At 37.9% G+C, this 25453-nt stretch overlaps 1 protein-coding gene across 1 annotated transcript in view; it reads left to right on the top strand.

The window, feature by feature from the left end:
- Focad (focadhesin) overlaps positions 1–25453 on the top strand; it is a 297602-nt gene that overhangs the window by 181368 nt on the left and 90781 nt on the right. Inside the window, exons 17-20 of the mRNA XM_087904862.1 lie at positions 1682–1732; positions 2835–2918; positions 13003–13117; positions 18129–18314. Coding sequence (XP_087760988.1) covers positions 1682–1732; positions 2835–2918; positions 13003–13117; positions 18129–18314 — 436 coding nt within the window. The remainder of the gene's footprint in view (positions 1–1681; positions 1733–2834; positions 2919–13002; positions 13118–18128; positions 18315–25453) is intronic.

Below are 25453 nucleotides of genomic sequence, written 5' to 3'. Positions count from 1 at the left end.
TCTAAGTCAGGGCGGTCTTTGCAGGAGCAATATTCCACTGTTAGTCGAAATGAAAACACAGTGGAGGGATTCTGCCTCCCTCCTTCCTTCTACCATCCTCCTTACCCTCCCCCTCCTCCCATCTGCTTATCTCTTATTACCTCTCTTCTCCCTCCACTGCTCCTTATCTTTCCTCCTACCCCCCCTTCTGCCTGTCCTAGCTCTCTGGCTCTTCCTATGTGTGTAGGTAGCTCTCTTTTAACTGCTTGGCACTTACTTAGGTTGAAGCTAGATTAAATTCAGTCTCCCAAAGCATTTCTTACATTGCTTCTGTTCCTAGTCATCTCAGAGCTTTCAGTTCATCTCAAGTGAATTCCAGCAAACAAACCCTGCCTTCTTCAACACAGCAGTTCCCTGTTATCCCACACCCAGCCGTCCAGGGAAGCGAAGGGTGTCCCAATGTGTCTTCAGACATTTCTTTTCCTTTCATTCATGCTATTCCCTCGGACTAGAGTTCCTTTATTTTCAATTTTAATTTAAAAAACTGAGTTATTAATTAAAGAATTGCTTTATCTCATTCCATCCTTCAAGAATTTTTCTCTAACAGAAGTCTGTTGCTCTCAAACTTCTTTGTGTGGTTCTATGAATGTAACTTCTATTTTATACTACAGGGACATATAATTTTCCCCATTAAACCATAAACAGTGAATCATAAAGTAGATGATTAGATTGGACTGTGCTTTTAAAATTGCCTTCCATAAGTTATGGTATGTTTATTCATTGACTCAGAATACATTTATTCAAGCCATATTAGGTCTAAATGGTACTGATAAATAATGATAGATTTCAAATTCTTACTAAAATTGAAGCACTGAGGTTTTGAATCATATCCACTTAAGAAATCAACATTTATTGAGTGTCTGAAATATTCCGGGCAAGTACCTTAACTAAATGAAAGTAGTGTCTAAACTGAGGACTTTGTAGTTAGATAACCATCTACTAGGGGTGCCTAGTTGTTCTCTGTGGTTCACGTCCTTGTCTTTCAAAGTTCAAAGGCTAGCATATGAATGTGGTAGAGGAAGCAACTGACCTTGTTAGGGAGACCATTAGGAATGGTGATTTAATTGATGTCATCAGACTTTGACCTTGAAGATAAATAATGTTGCTTCCCATTGATGTCTGGGGCAGGAACTCAGGAAAGCCAAGGAGGAAAGAAGAACTGAGTATGATCTGGAGGGGTCCAGCACTAACCCTGACCCTGGCTGACACAAAGAAGATACTGAGTGCCATCAGGCAAACAGCTTTGTGTTTGGCTAACTAGTTATTAAATAATTGTCATGTAAAGGAATAGGTCTAAGATCTGTGTTTGAAGTCTTTGCCATGAAAATGACGCAGTGACTACTGTATGACAGACACAGCCTAACGGGATAAATCCCCACATGCTACCGTTCACTTGCATGCATCCAGTTAGAGGAAGGTGAACTTGTGGGCTGAAGGCTTCCAGCTTTCCGGATGCTGTCATCTCAGCACCTCAGAGTGTGCTTTAGTGATCCGTGTGTTCAGGTGGCTGTGTGAGTGGTTCTCTTGCTCGGCTCAGTAATGATACTGTGGCTTAACAATTTCTACTGCTTATTATTTCAGATTCTCCATTTCATGTTGAACCATTTCTTAATTGTTTCCTTTGTATTTTCCAATTTTTCAGAATTTTAAAGTCCAAGTCCTCAGCTTCCTCTGGACTCACACTCAGAACAAGGTATTTTCATAAGAATATCAGGGGTCAGAACCATCTGGGGAAAGAGCTGTGAAATAGGACTCAAGAGTAACGATATGGCTTTCTGAACTGATGTACTGATTTTTTTTTAAAGTGACTATTAGTAAGTTTAGATTTAGAAATTGTTCTCAACAATCTCAATAATAACAGGTGTGAAGGTTGTTGCCATTATCTCTTATTTTTATATGGTTTTGTTCTTTTTCTGCTCTGGCTCTGCCACATAAATATACTAAACAGAAGGTGTAGTATAGTACAGCTTGGGTGTCTGTGTAGGTGTACACGTGTTTGTGTGGGTACGTGTATATTTGATGTATGTGCAGGACATAGGACAACTGCAAATGTCATTCCTCATTCTTACCCTTTTTGAGGCACGGTCCCCTACTAGCATGGACTATACCAAATCGTATAGACTGGCTGTGCAGCAAGACCCAGAAACTGCCTGTGCTTTTTTTTGAACGGGGGTTGGGGGTTCAACTCAGAAAGTTCTTTTTTCTGAATGCACGAGCCAACTCCTGAGTCCTTTAGTGGGTTTGTAGGCACCATCCCAATGATGAGTGCAGAGGGCTGGAGATGTCATACTTGACCTATGGGTGCATAAAGTTGGACTACAAACAGCGAGCTCGCTTGTCCTGTTAAACATGAGCTTGTTCGGCATAAACCCCCAAAGTTGTACTATACTGGACTAATCAAGAGGAACCCGAGGAATTAGATGATTTTTAAGGTCCAAGTTAGGGTAAAATTTTAGTGTTTCTGATGAACCCATTGGCCTAGCTTTATTTTCTGTTACTCTTTGGGGCAGATTCTCCAGAAGAATGCTTGATGGTGGTAATTTTCCTCAGCCATTCTTCTTTCTTAATGATACTTTTGTTTATTTGTCTCATACTTTTTTTAAAAAAACAGTATTTTGCTGAAGTGAGAAACTTGATTTCTCAAGCCTCTAGTAAATTTTTTTTTTGACCCAAGTAACAGTTGACTACCATCCCTCAGACACTGATTGTAGCAGCCTGGCACTGGGGAGCGAAGGTTTTCTTGCCTCCTCTAGATCTGCTGTTGATGTGTGTTGATTTCCATTTGTCTCACCCAGGATCCCATTGTAGCAAGTGCTGCCTATAAATCTCTGTCTTCCTTCAGCTCAGGAGAGCATACTGTCCTTCATCTGCCGGAAAAGGTAAGAGCTTCTGCCTTTTCACTACTGTCTCTTGTTTTTTTTCTGGCTATATGTCTTTATTTCCCATCATAGGAGCTCATTTCCTGATGAGTGTGTATGCATCTCTAGGTATAGCATCCTTATAATATAACTTGTTCATTTCTCTTTGAAACTGTAAAGCTGTGTGATCTTATGCTCCGTAAGAGATAGGTTTGAGTCTCCTTGAAGTAAGTGAAAGGCACTGTGGTGCATATGGCTTCATCCTAAATGACTGGAGTTGTGGCTTGCCCGGAAATTCTGTACCATTCTAAGAACCACTTTCCTGTCAGGTCAGAGTGCCGTCTTGGAGTTGAGTTATAAGCATGGCCCAATAGATGAACATTTTCTACTTCCTGTGCTGCTAACAATCTTTATCTTTCACAAACAACAAGTGTCATAAGAAAAAAAAACTTTTTTAGTAAGACAGAAAATGATTTATATGTCAAGAAGAAAGTGTCATTACTTTTATAAGTCAGCAAAAAGTATGGCGTTGGCTTCTAAAATAAGTAAGTTATTAATGTTGTTGATACTGCTGTTGCAGTGTTGGGGATGGAATTTCAGCCTTGTATATGCTAGGCAATTATTTTTATTTTAAACTAAATGTAAAATTAGTATATGATGGGTGTAGTTGTATAAGACTTTAATCCCAGCACTGTAGGGATGCAAAAGTAGTTTGGTCTATGTGCACTCAAGACCAACCTGGTCTGCGTAGCAAATTCCAGATTAGCCAGGGTTACATTAGCCAGGGTTTCCTGTCTTTAAAGAAAGAAACAACAATCTAGTACTTAGGTAATTTAACTGGCTTTAATGTACTGGATCATGTTAAGGAGTTAAAGCACTGATTTTACCTTCATTGCCACTATGAGTCCAGATAATATAGATGACTAATGAATGCCTTTGCGCTAAAAGGTGAAATTGTGTTATATGAATTTACATATAGTATTCCCCAGAAAGTGTCCTGGAGATCAAAGTTTGTGAATTTCTTGGCATCCTCTTTTTATTCCTTCTTCCAGTGTGACTGTTTGAATATCTAAAGAATAAAAGTTGAGAAACTGCTTATGTCCCAAATAAGTGCTCTCCGCCCCAACTAGGTGTACAGTAAGGCATTTTGTGGATGTTAGCAGTAATGTAAAATGCACATTTTCAATAATAGAGTAGTTTTGAATGTTTCCAAAGTCCATGCAAACGGGGGTTTCTGTAGCTGTTTGCCACCAGGGCAATTGACTCTCTCAAGGGATCCCAGATTACTGTATACTTTAACAGGGAAACTCTATTCACATCCTCTCTTTCCAGTGTGCCAACTTCTGAGATAAATTTTTCACCTTGCTGTGGTTTTTCAGCTAGAATTAAAAACAAAACAAATTGAAACAAGATACATTTTTACAAGTGTACTATATACCTATCTTTGTGCGTTCTCACTCCTGTGTACATTTGCAGGTGGCTCTTTTCATTAAATCTCCTTAAGAAGCAAATCTTTCTTATTTGTTGATGACTACGAACATATACTGTATAACTTGTGGAAAGTTCACAGGCATGTGGAACAAAGGGGTAAGGGAAGTGGCAGGTCAGAGGAGGAAATGTGGTGGTAAACTAATACGTCTGATGTCAGATAGAAATGGCGTATGATGGGACTGGAGGAGGAGACCTATGTGAATAAGGCATTAGATACAAAGTCCATTCAGTCACACTGTTCCCTATGAAGTTTGCTTGTGGATCTCCGGTGATGGGCACTTACCTCTGGCATGGTTGAATAACTACTCACTGACTGTCTGCTAAGTGTCATGTTCTGTCTTATGCACTGAGGATGTTTAATGATTACATGTGTTTTGTGAATTTGCAGTAATGTCATTGTTTATCTTGAAAATCTAAATTTGATTTAAAATTTTTTGAGGGCCCATTTATTTCAATACTAAAAAATAGACAACACCTTCCCCGATTATTTGTAGTATTCTGTGCTTTTGTGGATTTTTTACTATTATCCTCTTATTTCTTTAGCATCCTGCCCTCCACCTATCCAAAAGGAAAAAAAATAAAACAAATCAACTAAGACAATATAGAATGATTTTCTGGTAAAATAACTAGTAATGGATAAACTTTTAGGTGGAAGACATTGATTTTTTTTTTCTGACTTAGTGTCATTAAATAATATTCAGCTGTTACAAAATTAAACTTCCAAAGATTTTAAGATAGTCCTGTTGATTTCTGGGGTTATTTTTAGAAGCAGTAAAGAAGAACTCATTATGTATCCAGGGTTGGTATAAATATGGTATAACCCTCTTGGCTTTGATTTAAGTGAATGTCATTGCATTCATCAGAAGCTGTTTCTCTTTTTAGCTAAATTTATGCAGATACTTGACACATTCTACAGCACACTCCTCGGCTTGTGCACTCTCTGATCTCATAGGTGAGACACACGTAGGTGTTGGAAGATTATCTGGATAGGTGTGCACAATGAGGTATTTTGTAGGTAAACTTTCCCATATTCAGTTCAATTTGAAGGAGAGTTTCAATTTGTCATTTTTTTATTTGCCTTTCTGCTGACTTTTGTTTTTCAGCAAACCTTTTCTATAACTGGGAGGTCTCGTAGATTTGTGTGTATATTCTAAGGGTGTACTGAGCTGTCCCTGGATGTTTTAGCAGCTAATGCGATGCAATTACCAAAATTTTGTAACTTCAACAGATATTCTTACACGTGAGTGCTCTCGCTCTAAGCTATAATAATAACAATATTATGTTGTTATACAGAAACTAAAGTCAAAGATTGGTGTTAGATATCTGGAAGAAATAATTCCTTAAGACATGAGTAGAGGAACTGGAGAGATGGTTCAAAAGTTAAGAGCACTTAATGTTCTCCCATGGTACCCAAGTTTGACTCCTGGCACCAACATTAGCTGGCATCCATCAGTGTGAAATTAGACAATTTTACTTTCATTTTAAGCAACTTCTTTAACTTGTAATTCACAAACCATAAGACTCATCCATTTAAACTGGGCAGCTTAGTGCTTCTAAAATGTGTAAAGATTTGTGTGAGAGCATTCTTCCCAAAAGAGCCCTTGTTGGGTTGGTGGTCGCCTTACTCCCTTCCTCTCTATTCCCTAAACAAACGTTTATCTTTCAGTGAACTTGCCTTTTCTGAACCTTTCTTATAAATGGAATCAACCAGAATGTGGAGTTTGTGACTGCCTTCCTTTTTATAGTTTTTTCAAGGTTCTTTTCTGTGCAGCGTGTATCTTATGTATCTTTGTACTTCATTTCCTTCCTTTCACCCGCCTCTATCTGGCCTCGCTAGTCCCTAATATATACTTTCAAGCCCTGTAGTTGTGGGAGCAGTGGACTGCGGCCCGGCTCCTAGCTAGCTTTACCCAAAATAATTACACGGAAACTGTATTCATTTAAACACTGCTTGGCCCATTATCTGTAGCCTCTTATTGGCTAACTCTTACATATTGATCTAACCCATTTCTAATAATCTGTGTAGCACCACGAGGTGGTGACTTACCAGGAGGATTCTAACCTGCGGCTGTCTTGGAGAGGAGAGTCATGGCGTCTGCCTGCCTCTGCTTTCTTTCTCCCAGCATTCTCTACTGTTTACTCCGTCTACCTAATTTTCTCCTATCAAGAGGCCAAGGCAGTTTCTTTATTAACTAATGAAAGTAACACATAGACAGATAACCCTTCTCCGTCAAAGCCCACTGTTTTAAAGGAAGATTCAGATGTAAGAGAAAATATGTGGTCTTGTTAATCTCATTTAACATGCTGATCTCTAATTCCATCCTTTCCTACAAGTGATATGATTTTATTATTCTCATTGCTGAAATAAAATGCCATGGTGTATACATGGCACTTTCTCTTTAACCATTCAGTTACTGATGGGCGACCAGGCTGATTCTATGCCTTGGCTATTGTGAATTGTGCCAGGAAAGCATGAGTTTGTGATTATCTCTATAACATGCCACCTTTGGTTCCTTCAGGTCTATATCCAGAAGGGGGAATAGCGAGATTATATGCTAGTTCTACCTTTAGTTTATTGAGGAGTGTGCAGGTTTCTTTCCTACTACATCATTGCCAGCATTTAATATATTTTTAAATTTTTATATATTTGCCATTCTGATCAGAGTTGGACTCAAAGTAGTTTTGGTTTACATTTGCTTAATGACTAATAATGCTGCAACCTTTACATTTATTTATTGGCTATTTTACTTGTTCATTTGAAAAGTATCTGTTAATTTCCCCATTTTTGTTTGCATTACTTGGTTTTTAATGTTCAATTTTTTAAATTCCTTATATATTCTGGATATTAATCTCTTTTTCCTAGTCCGTTCGCTGCTCCTCTATTCTGCCATTTGTTCTGAGAAGCACTGTGAAGTGCCACACTCCCCATTTGTCAAGGCTTGTTCAATCCAGGACTGTTGGAGTCCTCTGTAAAAGGGTACTGATGGTGCTGGAGTGATGGCTCAGCGAGTAAGAGCACTGTCTGCTCTTGCAGAGGACCCAGGTTCAATTCCCAGCACCCATCTAGTAGTTCACTATCACCTGTAACTCCAGCTCACCTGTTCTTCCTTCTGACCTCTGCAGGCAGCACTCGAGCAAGTGGCACACACAGATACATGCAGCCTAACCCCCATTCAAATAAAAAAATTGTTTTAAAAAGTCGTCACTAGTCAGTGTGGTAGTACACACCTGTTATTCCAGACTTGGAAAGTAGCAAAATGAGCTAAAGTCTCAGCTAAAACTGGAGGCAAGCCTGGCCTATATGAGACCCTGTTTCACAAAAAAAGAGAGTCCTCTACCTCCCCAAAGAAAAAAAAGGCTGTGCCTATGCCTATACTTTGAAGTGTTACCCCTGATTTGTTTCAACCCTTCAATTCTTACATTGAGGTCTTTAATCAACTTTTGGTTGATTTCTTTTTTTCATTGAGGACCAGAGATAAGAGTCTAGTTTCATTGTTCTCTGTGGATGTATAGGGTCTTTTTTTTTTTTTTTTAAATCATTCCTTGCTGAGGAGGCTTTTCTCTAATACGCATTTTTAGTCATTCTATTGAAAGCCATGTGGCTGTGACTGGGTGTATTTATTTATGATTCATCTGTTTTATTCCATTGTTGTTTGTATCTGCTTTTGAGTCAGTATTATTCTATTTTGTGATTATAGTTCTATGGTATAATTTAAGATAAGGTACTATAATACCCTTCCTCTCTTCTCTTTTTCTCTAGACTTCTTTGGCTTATTAGTTTTTTTATGTTTTTGTATATGAATTTTAAGATTATTATTTTTCTGTTTCTGTGAAGAATTTCTTTAGAATTTTGATGGGGACCTCCCTGAATGTCATATGTTGCTTTTGATAATATGGCCATTGACAAAATACTATCCTGATGATCCATGAAAATTGGATGCCTTTCTATCTGCTTCCTTGGTGGTTTATATCTTTTAACTATAGAAGCCTTCACTCTTTGGTTAGGTTTATTCCTAGTTATCTTGTTCAGGAAGGGGCCATTGTGAGTGACATTATTTCCCTACTTTATTTCTAATTATATTTGGTGTGCAGAAAGCTATTAAATGGTGTGGGAGGTCCTTCTATCTATGTGTTGCTTTTCTTGGTTAACGAATAAAGAACTGCTTTGAGCCTGTGACAGGGAAGAACAGGACTTGGCAGAGAAAGCTAGGCTGTATGTTGGGAGAAAGAAAGGCGGAGTCAGAGAAATGCCATAGAGCCACTGGAGACAGACGCTAGGATCTTCACCCGGTCAGCCACAGCTATGTGGTGATATACAGATTAATAGTAATGGGTTAAATTAATGTAGGAGTTAGCCAATAAGAAGCCAGAGGTAATGGGGCAAGCAGTGCTCTAATACAGTTTCTGTGTGATTATTTTGGGTCTAAGCTATCTGGGCAGCTGGGAACCAACAAGCGGCATTTCTTTCAACAACAGATTTGATCCTGCTTCTTTTCTGAAAGTGTATGCCAAATTTAAGATTTTTCTGGTGGAACCTTTAGGTCTGTAATGTAGAGTTCCATATTTTTTATAAATGTGTATAATTTTACTTCCTCTCCTATGTGTTCATTTTACTTCTTTCTCATGTCTTACTGATTTGGCTACAGTTTCAAGTACTAGATTGAATAATAGTAGATATAGGATAGAAACTTTTCTTGTTCCTGATTTTAGAGAAAATGCTCTTAAGTTTTTTCTTATTCGGTATAACATTGACTGTAGTTTTCTACATATAATTATGGTTAGGGTTTTCTTTGGGATTCCAGCTAACTCTCAATTAAAGACACAGAGACTTATTATTAGTTATGAATTTTCAACCTTAGATTAGGCTTGTCCCACTAGTTCTTTTAGCTTAATTTAACCTGTTTCTATTTGTCTACATTTGGCTTCAGGGCTAGCTTTTTACCTTTCATTCTGTGTTCCCTACTTGCCTATTTTCTCCATATCTGTCTGTCTGGCCCCTGGTGTATTCCTGGCATCTCCTTTTTTTTCTTCCTCCAAGCCTGAATTACTTACTACTTACTTACTTACTTACTAATGCTTGATTACTTTTTACTACTTACTTACTTACTCTTCCTGCCCAGAAGTCCCACCTATACCTTCTCCCTCACTTTTGGCTGGTCACTTTTTTTATTAGACCAATCAGGTTCCTTAGGCAGGCAAGAAAATAAAATAGCAAGGCATCTTTACATAATTAAATGAATGCAACACATCTTTACATAGTTAAGCAAATGCAGTAGTCTTTGTATAGTTAAAATATTCCACAACATAAACAAATATAACACATTTTTACATAGTTAAACAAATGCAGCACGTCTTTATATAGGTAAATAATTATTCGACAACATATACCTTCCATTGTCTTAATGTATTTATCATTCTCTCTCTGATTTCTGCAGGCAGGATGTTTTGCATGAAGGATGTTAAATTTTGTGAACTTTTTTTCTACACGTAATATTTATGCAATTTTTGTCCTGAGCTTCCTATGTGCTATATTTTTATGAAGATTTATTTATTTGGGTTTACATGCAAAATTTTTGCGTGCATGTATATGCACCATGTGCATGTTTGTTGAATGAAAATAACATTAAAGATGGTTATGAGCCATTGTATGGGTTTGGGGATTCAAACCTGGATTTTTCTGGAGCAATGTGTTCTCCTGCCCACCATTTTCTATATTTTTATGCATTAATTCTTTGATGTGAGCTGAGTGTATTGAACTAGCCCTGTGTTCCTAGAATGAATCCAGCTTGATCATTAGTGTTTGATTTTTTGGTGTATTTTTGAGTTTGATTGCAAGTATTTTATTGATGGGTTTTACATTCATGTTTACCAAGGAAATTGGCTTATAGTTATTTTTCTTATTTCCTTATCTCGTTTTGGTGTCAGTGTAATACCAGCTTCATAGCACGAGTTTGCAAGCAGTCTGTCTTTTCTGTTTCGTGAAGTACTTTAAGAAGCGTTGGTGGGAATTGAAAGACTTGGTAGAACCAGGTGATAAGTCTTTCTAGTCCAGGACTTTGCTTTGTGGGAAGTTTTTTTTTTTTTTATTGATGATTCAATCTCATTGTTTTTTGTTGATCTTTTCAGGTTTTTCATCTTCTTGAGTTAATTTTTGTACATGATATGCACCTAGAAATTTATCCATTTCTTCTAGGTTTTTCAGTTTATTAGAATATATTTTTTCAAAACATTCTGCAGTGATCCTCTGGATTTCAGTGGTATCTTTTGCTTTTCCTTTCCTTTTTTACTAGTTTCTTCTCTCTATCTCTTCTGACTTGTTTGGTGAAGTCTTTGTTAATACTGTTTCTTCTTTCAAAGAACCAATTCTTTTGTTTTCTTGATTCTTTGTATTTCTACTGTAATTTTGATTATTTTAATTAAATTTATCATTGATCTTTATTTGGCTCTTTCAAGCACTTATGTTTCCTGTACATCTGGAAGAGAAGAGAAGGGCATATGTGGATGTCACAGGACAAGTCAGTTTTCTCTCCCACTTTGTGAAACCTGGAGATACAACTCAGATCTTTGGGCTTCGTAGCAAGTGCCTTAACACACTCAGCCATCTCTCCCACCCTTTCATTATTTTTTTCCTTTTTAAAGTTATATTTTATTACTACTATTAGTTGAATTATGTTCTATTGTATGGACAGACTTCAGTTTGCTTAATAATTTGTGCTTGATTATGTTTATATTTGGAGGCATAATGTTATATAATGTTCTTGAACATTTTTAATGTTGTTTATCTTTGTTATATACTTAGTATTAGAATTTCTTGGCTTTAAGGTAATTATTTTACTCGTTTTCTGAAGATTCTTAATGCTTAAAATTAGAATGCATATCAGAGGGACAATGAACTTTCTTTTTCAGTCATTAAGTTTTTGGGAACTAAAAGGCTCTAGTACTTTTCAGAATTTCAAAGACAGTACTCAGTAATTCTAAACTTAGAAAATTCCAACTATAAACCAGAGATTCTTGAGAAACACTGCTTGCTATAGCTGAAAGGTTCTCAGTGTGCAGAGTATCTCTGATAATGTAGTGTCGTAAGTGAATGCTGTCATACCCTGTCTTGACGATGCGTGATTGTTACTTCTGTAGTGTGGCTGACTTAGTTCTCCTAGAGCTAAGCTCTCAGTGTTGAAGCTAAATGAAGTCTCGTTGTGGAAAGTCCTCAGGAAGTTAAGTTGCTTTCCCATGTGCTTCATGTGCTGATGATAACTCTCCTTATGGTTGAACAGCATCACTGGAGTTGAGATTATTATACATAAGAGAAGCATTTGCTGTCTATTTTCTTTTATTTCTCTGCAAGAATCCTGACTCGGTGCAGTTGCTAATGAAATGGTACTTTGGGGACCTATGAAGAAGGCAGTCTGTAGAAATTGTTAATTATTTCTAAAAATAACTCCCAGAGACAGGCAAATGGTAACAACTAGGTTCTGGTACTTTATGATTATAGCAACCACTTTTCTGTATTTTGATTCCCTTCCCTAATGCTAATTATCTCTGCATGGACATTATGATGGTGTGTCATTTAAAGTATTAAAAATTTAATTAATTGCTTTACCATTATATCTTGTGGAAAATATGATAGTGCTAATGTTACATTTTTTTAATTCACATAAAGCAACTGAAAAAATTCTTCAAAATACAAATTGCATACAATAAAGTGAAGTTACTGATTACTGATTTTAGTAATTTTATTTTCTGTAGCAACAATTGCTAAGTCCAAGGAATATCAAGTAAAATATTTGTCATGCACCAATCTACACATGTTTCCAATAGAAAGTTTTAATCTTTGTCATAGAGATACAGCTGAGATAACGATTTTTAAAAGATGTGTGTGTGTGTGTGTGTGTGTGTTTACAGCCATAAAAGCCAGAAGAATATGTTGAAACACCTAGAGCCAAAGGTATACAGTTGTGAGCTACCAGCATGTTTTCTGGGATCCAAACTCAGTCCTCTGGAAGACCAGCAATTGCTCTTATCTCCTGAGCCTCTCTCTAAGCATCTAAATCATGAATTAGAATAAAAATTAGATAAATCAAATATTGAATTATACAATACTAAGGTTGAATGCATTGAATATGCCAGTGTTGGTATCTTTTTACTATGTGGCATGTAGTATTATTTTACTAATTAAAAGCTAATTTTATTAGTTTTCTATAATAATCATTGCTCATGCTAGCTTATGGTGATATTCTTACCATATTACTATCAGTTCTTTAAGTGGAACTGAGATAATACCAAATAAAATTACTAGAGTTTATCATTTAATAAGTCTGGGACATGAGTGTGTGTGTGTGTGTGTGTGTGTGTGTGTGTGTGTGTGTGTGTGGTTTTCTGGCCTCAAACTCAAAGAGATTCTCCTTCCTTTGCTTCCCAAGTGTTGGGATTAAGGGTGTGCATGACCATCCCTGCTGTTACATGAATTCTTAGAAATTTTTATTTAAATTGGCTTTTGATATTAAAGAGTGATGTATCTAAGACAACTTTGACATCTTAACACAGAGTCAATCAACAAAGAATATATTTTGCATGTTTAATTCCAGCCTCTCTGACATGCCATTACTTCCTTCAGATAAGGCCAGAAATGCCTGTTCCTGATGAGCTGGAGGAGGAGGCTGTGGACCTTTCCATTCCTGGCCCTTGCTATCTGAGACTGTTGACAATCACCGCACCTTCAGTTTTACCAGGTGATTCCTAGTTGGCAACCTTGCGACTAACCTTTTTTTATTTTTGCTATTTTGCCTGTTTGATAAATTGTGGGAGCTTTTTTGTTTGTTTGTTTGTTGTGTGCATTTTGTAGTTTACTCTTATGTAGATACTTTCTGGCTCAAATGATAAGTATAACCATGTTCTATAGGGATTGCCTTAGGTAATATGGTGTTTTAACCATAATAAAACCCATTAGATGAGAGCAACACTGAGCTGGAAAGTGAGTTTAAGCAATTGTTCTCAGTGATAGTTAGAACTCACTTCAGAAGCTGCGTTGATTGTGTAGGGCAGATTTGTACTGGGGCTCCAGGTCACTGCTTTAATTTGTGCCTCTTTGTTATAAGCTAAGTGAGAAAGAAGGTCATTCAGTTTTTGAGAGATTTACTGATAGTTTCACCATTATGGATTTGTTCTTTCTTTTAAATTATTTTATTATATTTTTTCATGTGTTTGGGTGATTTGCTGCATGTATGTTTTTGTGCCGTGTTCATGCCTGGTACCCAGAGTGTTATAGACTATTGATCGTTGCCCTGTGACTGTGGGTCTAGAACTTGGGTCTTCTGCAAGAACAACAAGGACTCTTTCAACAGCTGAGCCACTCTCTAAACCACTTTATTCTTTCTATAAAGTATACTAACCACATCATTAATATTTGAGTGCTATAAATTAATGATTTTTTAAAAATGGGTCAAGATGTGTGCAGAGTCACACAGGTAGGATGCACTGATGATGAAGAAGCTGGAGGGTCATGAGCTGGAAGATGGGGTTGTACTTTTGCCAGGCACGATGGGTTTGAGGCTCACCTGGCTCACACAGTGACTTCCAGGCCATCCGGGGCTACATAAGGAGACCATGTCTTTTTTTTTTTTTTTAATTTTAAGGATCAAGTTATGTGGTTGTTCAGCTTTGATATAAAGTTTATTGAACCATTAGCCTTTAAAAGCATGCTGTGCCTGTGTGTGGTGCTCACACATATAAAACTTTCACTGTTCCTATTTTAGTCATACCTAAGAAACAATAAGTGATTGTAACTTGAGATATGGATCATGGATGGTGATTAAAATTTTACATTTAAAATTTATCTTCTGATTATTAAAAAAAACACTTAAAAATTCTGTAGATGATCCATTGTGATTTGAAACTCTTAAGTTTTAACTAATATTCGGCTTTTGTTCAAATTCTACCTTAAACATACATACATACATACGTACGTACATACATACATGCATGCACAAACATTTAAGTTTTGAAAATGAGGTTTAATAAAAGAAATGTTATATTCTCTCAAACTAGTCATTGTACTGTTATTATAGTAATCTGTAATGATATCTTTTTTTTTTCTTGATTTCATGACACACAGAGCTTCCCTGGAAATTTCGTCAAATTTGTTGTTAATTTATAGAGAAAACTCCTGTCCATCCCTGCCTCCTTTCAGGAGAGCCAGCTGAATACTGGAGCTGAGGCAACAATACCATGTTTTCGTTTCTTTTCTTCTTATAGCAAGCCGCAAAGACTTGTTCACTGTTATTTCTTCTCCACGCTTCCTACCTCGTAGCTCCCTAGGAGCCTTGAGTCTCTCTGGGGCTTGCAGAAGTAGGAAAAAGCTTATTATACAACACTGCTCCCGTGTCCTAAAACAGCCATGGACAATAGTTTATTTGGACTATTAAAATGATATTGCACCCTTTGCTGATTCCTGCAGCCCTGTGGGCATCAGAGGGGTGGAAGTGCCTGGGAAGAAGGGAACCATTGCTACTGGGCAGCTCTTTTAAACAGTGGTACCTCTGTGCTTCTGTCTGTACTTGCTGGGTACAGTACTATGTCAACTGTGATTGTTTGAGGAAATCTGCAAATTGGAGTCAAGTTGATGATGGAGGTATTAACTATGTCTGGAAAACCATGACCATAGACAGTGTGTCACATCATTTTGTGCTCATTTGCTCTGATTAATGGAGTACTGTCAGAGAAGGACGTAGGTTGCACCATAGGAACAGAGACTAGAAGCATACTGGGTGTAGATTGCTTGATGCTCACTCGTCACTGATGGCAGTAAAGCCATTGCTCTGAAAAGAGGGTGATCATGGCCCATTTCTCTTGTTATTTCTCCTCCTCTTCATCTTAACACACAATATTTTTTAAAGTTTTGCCTGTATTGGGTGCTATGCCTACATGTATGTCAGTGCATTATGTGTGTGCCTGGCACCCATGGAGGACAGAAGAGATTATCAGATCTCCTGGAATTGGAGTTAAATACAGTTGTGAGCTGCCCTGTTGGTGCTGGGAATTAAACTCTGGTCTCATACTAGAGCAGTATTCATTCTTAACCACCAAGCAATATATCCAGACCCTAATGTTGAGACTTTTAAAGTTCTACTTTAAATCTATTTGTACTGTAGTCCTAGTTGGATTTTTCCAGATACTCCAAGTTTGGGAACTTTGGGAGTTAGATATTTTTCCATTCAGCATAGTGTATTTAAGATCCTTAACCTAGCTCCTTGTGTTAATTTTATATTTTTTCCATTGGATGATTTTTCATTAGCCATAACTGCAGTGTTAACTTCTCACCTTGTTGTCCTGTGGATTTTCTTCTTCTTTGCAAATTCTCACCTGGTTATATAAAATAAAGAGGCCAAGGCCAAGGCATCAGAGGGTGGAAAGAACACTAGTTACTGGTGTACTAACTTGGAGAAGATGTGTTCTCTGTAGTGGCTTCATTCATGTCCCTGCATCCTTACCTTACTTCTCCGTGACGGAGTTGAGAGTTTTCTATTGAGCACAGACCTTGACAAGAAGACTTTCCGTTGCTGAGCAGAGCACTCGCAAGCCTGTCTATCCTTCCTTCTCTTTTGACATGTGCCCTTTTGTCAGAACACAGTTCTTTCTGAATTATCCTCTCTTACCGAAGTGTTCCTATCTTCATAGTCACGTGACTCGCACACATTTTGTAAAGTCTGTTCTCAGATTGAGCTTGCAGCAGTTGTACCTGTAGCACAGTGTGCAGGAACTGGAGCGCATAGCCTGTGATTGCATATCGTTCACTTGTTTAGATTCATCAAGGTCATGACAGGACATGGGGTTCATGCTCAATGGAATAATTGAAGAAAGTTTAATAAAGTAATTCTCTATAAGTATGTTTTCAAAGTTAATGGATATTCATTCCACATGATGGGTGAATCATCTGAGAATAACTAAGGTACTCTGGCCTGTGTAGGGAGGGAGGGAGACACTGATGTCACAGATAGCGCTGCCTAAGGGGAGATGGCCCTCTAAACAAGGGTGCAAGCAGCCTGTAGGAACCTGCTGGACAGTGTCTAGGGAATAAGCTCCCTGGCTTCACCATGTTTTCACCCTTTGATCTCGTGCCAGGCCTTTCATTGATTGAAACGTTGAGCAGCCTGTTGATGCATTTTCCACATCTTTGTTTGGAGGCTACAGAGCAGTGTAGAGGGTAGAGGGTAGGTGTGTGTGTATGTATGCGCACGCATATCTACGTATATGTGTGAATGTGTATAGACAAGAGATGGGCATTGGGTGTCTTCTTTAATTGCTTTTCTCCATACTCTTTGAAGAAGAGTCTTTGGGTTGTACCTGAGCGTTGTCATTGGGTAGACTGTCTGGCTTGCAGGTTGCAGGGATCCTTTGTCTTTGACTTGGGATGGCATGTGTATGCTGCTTCTCTTGTCTTTTCTGTACAGGTGCTGGGAATCGAACTCAGGTCCTCATGCTCTGCCACATATGTTACAGACTGGGCTACCTCCACAGTCCCTCTCTTCGCTTTGTATGGTTAGGTTTGGTTACATCCAGGAGATGATATAGAAAGATAGAAGGATACCTAATAGGATGTACTAAGGGGTATTCACTGCTTTAAATCATGGTCCTTTAAAGGGCACCTTGAGGTAGAAATATTCCTAATGAAATTTGGATGTGACTCGGTGGACCTCTGCCTTTCTGTTCTGTTGGAGGAGCATTCAGTGGTTTCTCTCTTTTTCTTTTTCTCCCCACTGTGATTTGTCTAGCTTTAATGCTTTGTTTTTGTTTCTGTATTGGGCAACCTCTAGTGGCCCTAATGGAAATGACACTCAACCCTGGACCTATGAGTCTTACCTTGCCAGATACTTTCTTTGACATCTTGTTGTCTTCTGATCCTAATTTTTTATGTTGCTGAGTCGTCCATACAGTGTCAAATAGCAAAGATCACAAGCTTCGTTAGCAGTGCAGATGAAGAAGTAAGAAATGGATTTTTCAGTTTTTAATACTTGTACTAACATTGCTACAGAAAGGTGCTTGGTTCATAAAGATCTCTCTGAAAACAACCAAAAGAGAAGCATGACTCATTCTGTGAAAATCTGGTATACTCCAGGTAGACAGCAGGCAAGTCTCAAATGCCTGTACAACACAGCAGGTCTATAACACTGAAGAACAGAAAGGCTATTTGGAAAGATATCTTTAACTTGGCAAGAAGGGAGCACAGCAGAAATGAGGTCAGGGTGAGAGTCCTGATGCTTCCTTGTTTGTGATCAAAATCTGTACAGTATTTTTCTTGAATGTAGAGTCAAAGCTATTGGATGGTGTTAGGAAAGGAAAGGAGAATCCCAGCTTCTGCCTGGAGGATTCTGCAGGAATGATCATTAGAAAGAAGAAACTAAGGATGTAACTTTATTAGCATATTAGAGAAAGGACAAGGATGATAACTAGGCAATGTTTCATAAGAATGGACTCGGAGGGTGGAGCCACAAAAACAATGAATTAAATGTAAGAAGTGATGGCCAAGCAGTAAGAGTGAATTCTAAGTTCTGATACCTTAACTGTGCCGTGCTTTGTTTTAATCTGAGGAAGTTCAAGAAAGAGGTGAAAATTGATAGTTTACTTTTCACTCTGCAAAGTTCAACCTGAAATATAGGTAGGTGTCCATACTAATTGATTAATTAATTCTCTGCTTTTGAGATGCCACATTTATTTGGGTTTTGAATTCTTTTTATTCTTTTTCAGCCTTGGAAGAATTCTTTACATCCCTTGTGAAACAGGAGATGGTGAATATGCCTCGCGGAATATATCACTCGGCATTGAAAGGAGGCATCCGATCAGACCAAGGGAAGACAGTAGCAGGAATCCCCAATTTTATACTGAAGATGTATGAAACAAACAAGCAACCGGGACTGAAACCTGGGCTAGCAGGTAAGAAGATGACATGGCGGCAAAGTGCAGGTTTATAGCCTGATACTCTTACTTCCATGTGGAATTGTCATAGGTCACATGGTAAGACATTGCTGCTGCTGCTGCTGCTGCTACTAATGTTTACACACAGCTGGAAAAGGTACAGCGGACAAACGAGCTGGAGTAGGATTTTGAAAACTATAGAAGCAGTGACTGTAATTAGTCTTTTTTCCACTAAAGGGAAAAAAGAAAGAAAGAAATGAAAAACAAAAAGAAAGAAAAGAGGCTTCCAATTCCAGAATGGGGGAACTATTTCAGAGTCCCCCCCCCCCCCTCTTTTAGAATATATTCACAGTTCTGGCTGTGGTCTTAATTGGGAGCTGGCTCAGGCAGAGGTCAGGTCTGTTGGTGGAAAGAGCAACCAATGGCCAACAAATGTATGGAAGAAATTTTAATTTCCTTAGCCATCAGGGAACTGCAGATCATGACTCCTTTGAGATCCCAGCTCAGCCCAGTCATAATAACCATTATCAAGAAAACAAACAGGAAATGCAGATAAAGAAAGAAAGAACAAGGCATGCTCATATGCCGTTGTTGGAACTATAAACTAATTTAGCCACTGTGGAAGTCAGTACAGATGTTTCCAAGAAGATGAGAACTATAATGATCATGTTGTACCACTTGTTGGTTTTGCCCAAAGTAATCAAAGTTAGCATATAATATAATTTACTTACACCTTTGTGTTTATTATGACACTGCACACAAATCAGTGTCCATCAATAAATGAATGATTAATTAAAAAACCCTTAGTTTACATACATGTAACATGAGAAGGCCTGGGCCTGCTTGTTTGTGTTTCTGTCCTGCCCAGTTCCCCCAGCTGTTTAGCCCCAGAGAAAATACAACAGAGGACTCAGTAAGTTATAAAGCTGATTGGCCCATTAGGTCAGGCTACTTATTAGCTAACTCTTACATCTTGATTAACCCATTTTTCTGATCTATTTTAGCCATGTGGCTCAGTACCTTTTTCAGTGGGGCAGCTCACATGCTGCTGCTTCAGTGATCTGGGCAGGAGTGGGAGGAATCAACTTCCTCCTCCCCAGACTTCTCCTGTTCTCCTTGTATCATTTCCACTTCCTGTCTGGCTTTCCTGCCTACACCTCCTGCCTGGCCAATCAGGGTTTATTTAAAGCATGATTGACAGAATACAGTCAATTCACCCGCACCACATACATATGGATTTTATGCCACCATAAAGAGAAGCAAAATTGTGTCGTTTGCAGGAATGCTATGTGTCATCATACTAAGTGAGTGACACAAGTCAGATTCAGAAGTCTATACTGCACATTTGCATTTGTCAGTAAAACATGAAATTAGGGGAGACCTTGAACAGAGGAAGGGTGCTAAGAGGAGGTAGGAGCCAAGAAGTGATGCTGGCATAAATATGATCAAAACACTTGATGTGCATGGCCAGAGATAACACAATGGAGCCAAATATTTTATGCCATGAATACACCAATAAAGATCGTTTAGAAATTAACTGGAACTGCTAGTGAGGACGAACAAGCTTGTAAAATGTAGCCACAATGTCTTTCTAATGACTGCTTGATTGATTTTGTGTTTGCATGTATGTCTGAGCAGGTGTTGTATGTATGTGGAGATGCACATTGTATGTGATAGTGCTTGGACGTGTGTGTGTGTGCATGTGTAAGAAGAGGGCGCAGCATGACGTTATATATCATTTTCACCGTATTCCTTTGAGACAGAATTTTTCACTGATCCTAGACCTATGCTAGTAGCTAGCAAGTCCCAGGGATCCTCATGTTTCCATCCCCACAGGATTACAGTGTAGGTACACATGTCACCACAGTTGTCTTTCTCTCTCTCTCTCTCTCTGTGTGTGTGTGTGTGTGTGTGTGTGTGCGTGTGTATCTGCCTGCTTGTCTTAATTTGTTTTCTATTGCTGTGATAAAACACCATGACCAAACAAACTTTGGGAGTTAAGGTTTATTTTCCCTTACAGTTTATAGTCCATCACTCAGAAAAGTAAGGGCAGGAACTCAAGACAGGAAGCAGGAGGCAGAAGCTGAATTACTGACTTGCTTCCCCTGTCTTGCCCCATCTGCTTTCTTATAAGAGCCATGACCACCAGCCCAAGGATTATACTGCCCACAGTGCTCTGGATCATTCTTCATCAATCATTAATATTAAGAAAATGCCCCACAGGCCTTGCTGTTGGTCAGCCTGATGTAGGCATTCTCTCAATCGAGGTTTCTCTTCCCAAGTAATTCTAGCTATTACAGAAATGTATACTTTCAATATACTTATTAGAAACAGGGAAGGAAACTAAACTTTTTAAAATAGCTTGGGAAAGAATAGCAAATCAAGTAAATATCATAAAAATATGTGATGAAAGCCATAAGGATACTTGCCATGTGAAGGTTTAACAAAATCAATAACTACAGAAGTCTGAGAATGCCTGTATGAGTAACAGCAAAAGAAATTCTACTTCGGATCCTACCCAGTTCAGAAAGATAAATACTACAAAGAAATTTTAGCCAATATTGTTCAAAATTTAAGTGAGCTACAGAAGTTCCTCAAAAGATAAAACTGATAAGAGAAGAGCTTATGTGAGCAATTTGATGTTGACTGAAGAAATTCATTCTCTAACCTAATCATCTTCCTACTGGAGGCTTCTTGATGAATTCTTCTGTTTGTCAAGAAAAGGAAGTAGTACTAGATTTATACAGACTGTTGTAAGAACACAGAGGAAATGAATTCTTCTTCATGGGACTAGCATATATTCTCACCAGAACATGACCGTGACTTTACAAGACAGGAACATTACATACCTCCCTTCTCTGTGAATGCAGCTGAAAAGATGGGGTGGGAAGGAGGTTATTTAGGCAATGCATGTAAAGGGTAAAACATGGTTAATTTAAAGATTCAAAGCCAAGATAATTCATTGCTTTAATTTACAAAGGTAGATTAGTCTTTGAGTAGAGTCAAATGTGCAGAGAAAAAACATCTGAAAAGTTTAGCACATGGCCATGATGCCAAAAAGACTTTTATTAAAATATGTATATATGGAAACTTGATTTGCTCTGATAAGGAATGACCACAAATACATATTCGCAGTTAATCCTGAAATATTGAGACTTTGCTGTCTAATAGTGGAAAAATGTATGAACACTATTATTACCACTCCTACACAGTATTGTATGGAGGCCATAGCTAATGCTGTCAGCCAAGGAAAAGAAATAAAATTTACAAGGATTAAAGAAATAAAACATTCATTACTTGCAGAGGACACGGTTATATTCATCGGCAATCTAAAATAATTCATGGATAATTATTAGGATTAATAGTTGAATTCTATTCATCAGATATATATATATATATATTTATACACACACACATACACAAAAGTGAATATATAAAATCAGTTGTATATTTTATGTTATAATGAATAGAAAATGGAATTTAAAACTGTAATGGCATCATAAATATTGTATATCTAAAACAAATCTATAGCCTGTATGTTCGTAGCTACAGAATAATATTGAAAAAACAATAAATGTAGTAATACATGATATTTATGGGCTAGAAAGCTGCGTATTGTAAAATCTAAGTTCTCTTCAAATTAATATATAGACCTAAGTAAATCATATTACCCCGGATGTTTTTGACAATTGACAGCCTTATTCCAAAAATTGTGTAGAAATACAAAAATAGTGCAAGAATAACTAAGGCAGTTCTGAAGAATAACAGCAACAATGTAGGAAGACATACATTACCTGATGTCATGACCAATTATAAACCAACGATAAATAGTAATGGGGTGTTAGTGCAATGATAGAGAGGCTGACCAAAGGAATACAGTGTGAAACATGCACACATGGCCAATTTGTCAGTAGATTTATAGCAGTGATGTGAAGAAAACACATGATCTCTGTAATAAAAAGGCCTATGTGTTTATTTTTACTTAATTTGTATATGTCTATGGTGCGTGTGGTCCATGTATCCATGTGTGTCAGGGGTATACATATATGTCCTTTCATGCGAAGGGAAGTGTTTTCCTTGGTCCTCGACCTTATCTGAGTGAGGGCCTCTCATTCCCCCTGCAGCTTTTGGTTCATCCACACTGGTTGCCGCAGTGAGCTCTAGGGATCCACTTGTCTCTTTGTACCCTGTGCCTGGGTTTCAAATGCATGCCACCATGCTCTGCTTTTATGTCAATACTAGTCACTGAGCCTATGTTCTCACATTTGGGTGGCAAGCACACAGTGCTGACCGAGCTTCCCAGATCTAAAAGCTCTAGTTTAAAAACAATGACAAGTACATTGAAGACATTCATGGTACACACATCTGATAGAAGACACATAGAAAATGCATAAAGGACTTTCACAAAGTAATAGAAATTGTTTAATAGCAAAACTGGGAGTTATTTGAGTTGACAGTTCAAAAGGAGGGTATTCTACTGTCTGTTATATATTTTCAGCGTTAACTGTTGCTTACTGCAGCATGAAGTTTCTCCGCTGAATGATGGACTCAGTTATAATTAATAAGTATAACACAAGTAGTTAGCAGGTCGTTTAACAGCATTACCTTTTAGCAAAACCTAGTAATAGGTTCCCCCTAGGACCTGTGACTTTCCCAGCCATGCTCTTGGAGAGACTGTTGACAGGTACGGGTGTGGGGGAGGCATGTTATTTTCTACAGCATTGTAGCCACTTGCTCCAGGAATAATCTACCCACGCTTGGGCAAGAAACATGTAATTAAATTGCATGCAATACACGTGTAAATTAACATGGATTACATGTTAAAGGAAGATAGGAAAGTAGCAGTGGCTTGTCGGGAAGGAGGATTCCAGCAGAAGAACCTGGGTGGAAATGACTACCGTTCATTATATAAATGTGTGACACAGTCAAACAGGAGCTAAAGAGGTATTCACATGTGCAGTCAACACAAGAGAAGATAATCACCTTAACATAAAAAAAAAACCTGGGGCAATACTGTAATAAAATCACTTTTCATATCATGAGAATGGATAAAAGTTGGAAAATACAAAGTACGGTTGGTCCTATACTCCCATGGGTTTTACATATGAGGAGTCAACCAATTGCAGATCAAGAATATCTGTAAGAGAGTGTACATTTGTACTAAACGTGTACAGACCTGTTCTTGTTATTAGTCCTCCAACAATTTAACACAACAACTGTGTATGATACATCTGGTGTCTTCGTTGTATTTGTTATACATAATATAAGGGTTCATAAGAAATGTAGGAGGAGGTGAAGGTTACATGCAAATACTGTGTATTAATATAAATGAATTTGGCTAAACATGAGAGTGCTTGGAACAGTTCCCGTAGATACCAAGGAATAACTGTCGGTGAGGTATAACTAGGACAGCTGTTATGAATATAAGTTCTTGTGATATTTTGAAAATTGATTCTGAACAAATTCCTATATTACTTGGAGTTTTATTTTTACAGAATGTAAACCCGATTGATGCTACCAGAGGCATAAATTCATAGTGCCTGGTGTGTAGTTCAGGAGCTGTCTAAATGCCTGTTTGCAGTAAATCGAGCACATGAATGGTGCACATTCATGTGAAAGACTGTCAGTAAGAGTAAGATGATTCTCACAACAATAAGGGTGAGCAAACAAATCAGATGTGAAGGCACCTTCATGGTCTAACTCATTAAAAAAAAAATAGACCATAATAGACAAAGTAGCTCCTTAGAAGTTGTACTGCCAGTGGAGTTGGGGTGTGACTGGAAGGTGTAACCAAGACTTCTGAGATACACATAATGATTTACTTCTTGATCTGTATGGTGGTTTGAAAGAAAATGGCCCAAAGGGGTAGCACTGTCAGGAGGTGTGGCCTTGTTGGAGGAACTGTATCACTATGGAGGCAGACTTTGCAGCCTCATATCGGCTCGAGCCACACCCAGTAAGTCATTTAACTTCTAGTTCCCTGAAATACATAGCACTCTCAGCCCCATCACCCTTCTGCCTGCATGCTGCCATATCGTGATGATAGTGGACTGAATCTCTAAAACTGTAAGCGAACCACTTCAATTAAATGTTTTTCTTATAAGACTTGCCGTGGTTATGGTGTCTACTCACAGCAGTAGAAACCCAAACTAAGACAATCTAGGTTCTGCTTAGACATGTATTCTCAGTGCAAGACAAGTTACTCAGCTGTGTTTATTAAGTGTGAACTTTCCTCTGACATATACCAAGAATAGACGTTGAAAAATGTAATGGTCGAATTTTTTTTTCCACGTTCTGTAAGTTGCCATTTTGTCTTGTTAACTGTGTCCTTTGCCTTACAGAAGCTTCTCAGTTTCAGGAGGTCCCATTTATTAATTGTCGATCTCAGTGTCTGGTGTTGTATTCAGGAAGTGGTTTCCTGTGCCAGTGAGTTCAAGGCTACTTCCCACTTTCTGTTCTATGATGTTCAGTGTGGCTGGATTTATGTTAAGGTCTTTGATCTATTTGGACTTGAGTTTTGTGCATGATGATAGATATGGGTCTATTTGAATTCTTCTACATGGTGACATCCAGTTATGCCAGCACTGTTTGTTGAAGATGCTTTCTATTTTCCATTATAATTTTAGCTTCTTTGTCAAAAATCAGGTGTTCATAGGTGTGTAGATTAATATCTGAATCTTCAATTTGATTTCATTGGTCCACTTGTTTGTTTTTATGCCAATATTAAGCTGTTTTCATTATTATAGCTATATAGTAGAATTAGAAGTCAGGGATGGTGATGCCTCTGGAAATTCTTTTATTGTACAGTATTGTTTTGGCTATCTTGGGTTTTTGTTTTTAGGGCTGATGTCCAAAATATACAAAGAACTCAAGAAACTAGATATCAAAATATCAAACAACCCTAATTTAAAAATTGGATACAGATCTAAATAGAGAATTCTCAACTGAGCAATCTCAAATGGCCAAAATGCACCTAAAATTGTTCAACATCCTTAGTCATCAGGGAAATGTAAATCAAAACAACTCTGAGATACCATCTTATACCTGTCAGAATGACTAAGATCAAAAATACTAAGGAAAGCTTATGCTGGAGAGGATATGGAGTAAGGGGAACACTCCTACATTGCTAGTGGAAACCAAACTTGTACAGCAACTTT

The sequence above is a fragment of the Myodes glareolus genome, chromosome 3, assembly GCF_982192425.1.
Source record: "Myodes glareolus chromosome 3, mMyoGla1.1, whole genome shotgun sequence".
Classification (NCBI taxonomy): domain Eukaryota; kingdom Metazoa; phylum Chordata; class Mammalia; order Rodentia; family Cricetidae; genus Myodes; species Myodes glareolus.
The sequence above is the reverse complement of the archived record's forward strand: the minus strand, read 5'-3'. Positions and strand labels throughout refer to the sequence as shown.